Source organism: Marmota marmota, unplaced genomic scaffold (assembly GCF_001458135.2).
Source record: "Marmota marmota marmota unplaced genomic scaffold, marMar, whole genome shotgun sequence".
Classification (NCBI taxonomy): Eukaryota; Metazoa; Chordata; class Mammalia; order Rodentia; family Sciuridae; genus Marmota; species Marmota marmota.
This window is the reverse complement of record NW_025999977.1, coordinates 17,155,479-17,158,335: the sequence shown is the minus strand read 5'-3', so window position 1 is coordinate 17,158,335 and position 2,857 is coordinate 17,155,479. Positions and strand designations below refer to the sequence as shown.

General features: G+C 43.7%; 1 protein-coding gene across 1 annotated transcript; it reads right to left on the bottom strand.

The window, feature by feature from the left end:
* Positions 1-801: 801 nt before the first annotated feature.
* Positions 802-2,492, bottom strand: LOC107137110 (coiled-coil domain-containing protein 115-like). The gene is given in 3 exon segments (XM_015479466.2): positions 802-2,181; positions 2,262-2,395; positions 2,397-2,492. Coding segments are annotated over 3 exon segments (543 nt in total). The 5' UTR covers positions 2,478-2,492; the 3' UTR covers positions 802-1,853.
* Between the last annotated feature and the right edge of the window lie 365 nt (positions 2,493-2,857).

The following is a 2,857-nucleotide window of genomic DNA, read 5'->3' as shown; positions in this document are numbered from 1 at the left end:
ATGTACACACAGAGCCTATTCCTTTCTCTAGAAATGTAAACTGTTTGTCACAATTACTCTACACACACCACAAACAAACTCCCTTTGTTCTCAGGATATGTGTTGGATAGTAAAATGTTTGTCCTAGAACATGCCATCCACTAAGGTTTGGACTTTCCACAAATGAAAGTGCCAAGTGAAAGGTTTGGAAAGATCTTCAAAAGAAGATCCAGAGAAGCAAAGGGTTCATTGATCAGGACCCCACAATTACAAGAATCTGAGCCCTTGCCATAATTATGGTAAAGCAGCTGCAAATAGTCACAGCAAGAAGGAACAGGGTATAACATGCTATGTTATATACTCAAAGCTATAGTGAAAAAAGGCTGAACTTTATGTTTTGTTATTGTTTGGTTTACTTGGTTTTGTTTTTAAGAAGGAAAGGACTAATTAAAAGGGAAGTCTTGATTTTCAAAACTCACATAAAATTGTGGGATACATTTTACTATTGAATATAACATTAAGGTATAATGTTTAACATGGCAAGTCGAAAGATTGGCTGAAAGAGATGTGTATCTCTAGGCAGGACCTCTGTCTCTCATGGATCTACACAGGATCTCTTACGGTGGAGTTGTGGCTTGGACAAAATATTTGCTGAATTGGATTGAAGCATGGGATGAGGACAGGATGAAGGGAAGCAATCTGTTTAAGAGCAAGGCCAACTTCATGCTTCTACCACCTGTGCAATAGCATGGTGCTTAGGAAGGCCTTCCATCCCTGGTTTAATGCCTTACTGTTGCTATCTTTTTTTTTTTTTTTTTCTGAACAGTTGATGTAGTTTTATTTTACAATTAAAAAGTGTTTTTTAAAAAAAACAACACTACAAGCAAAGTTAAAGACAAACTGGGAAGAAATATTTACATCTCATATTATGAACAAAGGATTACATACTCCCACCACCCCTGGCAAAAAACAAAAACAAACAGAAAAAGAACTAGATATTGCAAAAACGATAAACCACCAGTAGAAAAGTGAAACAGAGTTCCCAGAACAGGAAATACACAACTGGCCCTTCAAAAAATGAAGAATGTCTTTGCCTCACTCCTGGTAAGATAAAGGCAGGTTTTTGAAACATAGACAGTCTCTTCCTAAACATATCCAGGTCAAATCTTTTTTACTTCCTGGTTTAGATCCTGCTAAGGGCTACCTGTCTACTCAGGTGTTTGTCTTTGAGATAGAATCTCACTATGTTGCCAGGCTAGTCTCAAACTCAAGGCCTCAAGTGATCCTCCTGCCTCAGCCTCCTGAGTAGATGGGACAACAGGGGGGCACACATCACACTCAGGTAGATGTTTGTACTTTTATTAACTCAACTCATATTGTCCTGATCTGTTGGTCATGTACAATCTTCTCCTCTATCCAAGTCAATTCTGAGGATCTGGAGACCCTGAAGCATTACCTCTTATCCTTTCCTGCTACTGTTTGTGCAGTATTTCATCATCCAGAAATGAGACAGTTGGCTCATCTATGAGGTCGTTCAATTGTTCACTAACATGAACAACCTTATACTTGCTCTCTGGGGTGGGGGTGGGGGTTTTCTATGATAACATGGGCCTAAAAGTGGTTCCAAAGAAGGTGACTTTCATATTACTCAGTTTGGGAAGAAATGTTTATATCTCACAATGTGAACATAGGATTAAAAACTTTGAACTTCACACCTAACAAAGTCAAAAACATGAAGACCAATGACATTTTAAGGAGAGGGCATTAGCTGGATTGGAGGTTGGAGTGGGGACTATTTATGAAGGAAGAATGCCTGAGAAAAGACAGCCACATCCATGAACTGCTGGGCTGAGTGCCTGCCTCTGTGGACACGGTCAGGCAGCCCCAGGCTCCAGCTGCTTGAGTTTCTCCTGGATCCCCCGGAGTTGGCTTCGACCCCAGTTGATACGGGTCTGGAGGCTGGCTATATCTGCAGCTAGCTGTAGGCCATCCCGGAAGCTGGCTTGGGTCTGCCGCAGACTGTGAGGAACCAGGATTCCAAACCAGTTCAGGGGGTCCTGTGGGGCTGCAGAGGGCTCTGGCTCTGGTGTTTTGGTAGGGCCCTTGCGCCTGCGCAAAGCTGACTCTCTGGGCCCCACCTCCTCTGGAGTCTGGGCATCTGCTCTCACCACCCTGAGGGTCTGGAATCCGTTCTGGGTCTCACTGAAGGACAAGGGAAGATAGACCTTTGAGAGCCCTGGCCTGGGCCTGCTCTCCTCCCTCCCCTGTCGAAGGTTCCTCACCTGGCACACACACAGACCTGGGGTTCCATGCGAGAGGCATACTGCAAGGGCCCTACAGACTTGGCATCCATTGCGTAGCGAGCCTTTGCGAGCGAGAGCCAGCCCTCCTCCACTCGAGCGTTCAGCGCCCCCCCACTTCACTTCCAGCTCCTCCAGGTCTCTGAGCAGCTGCAGGAGAAGCGAGTCCAACTCCGCCCTTAGGTCGGTCGCAGCCATGGCCCAGCCACCCGTGGCTCTCAACTCTACTGTTGCTATCTTTGAATTATTAAATTTTTTCTTTTTTGCAGTTTTGGGGATTAAACTCTGAATCTCTTGCATACTAGATAAGTACTGTACCACTGAGCTATATCCTGGGTCCCAAAATTTTTAGTAACTTTGAACAAAGGGCCCTACATCTTAATCTTGCCCTTTAAATTATGTAACTAGTCCTGGTCAAGAGAGTGAACATTGAGTCTGAGAAGACCATGTTCCAATCTAAGCTTCACCATTAGCTAGCTGTAGGATCTTGGGTAATTTATTTAACCTCTCTCCATCTATAAAATATGAACCATAATAGGCCTATTGTCAAGACTAAAAGAAACTATATAGTTTTCACT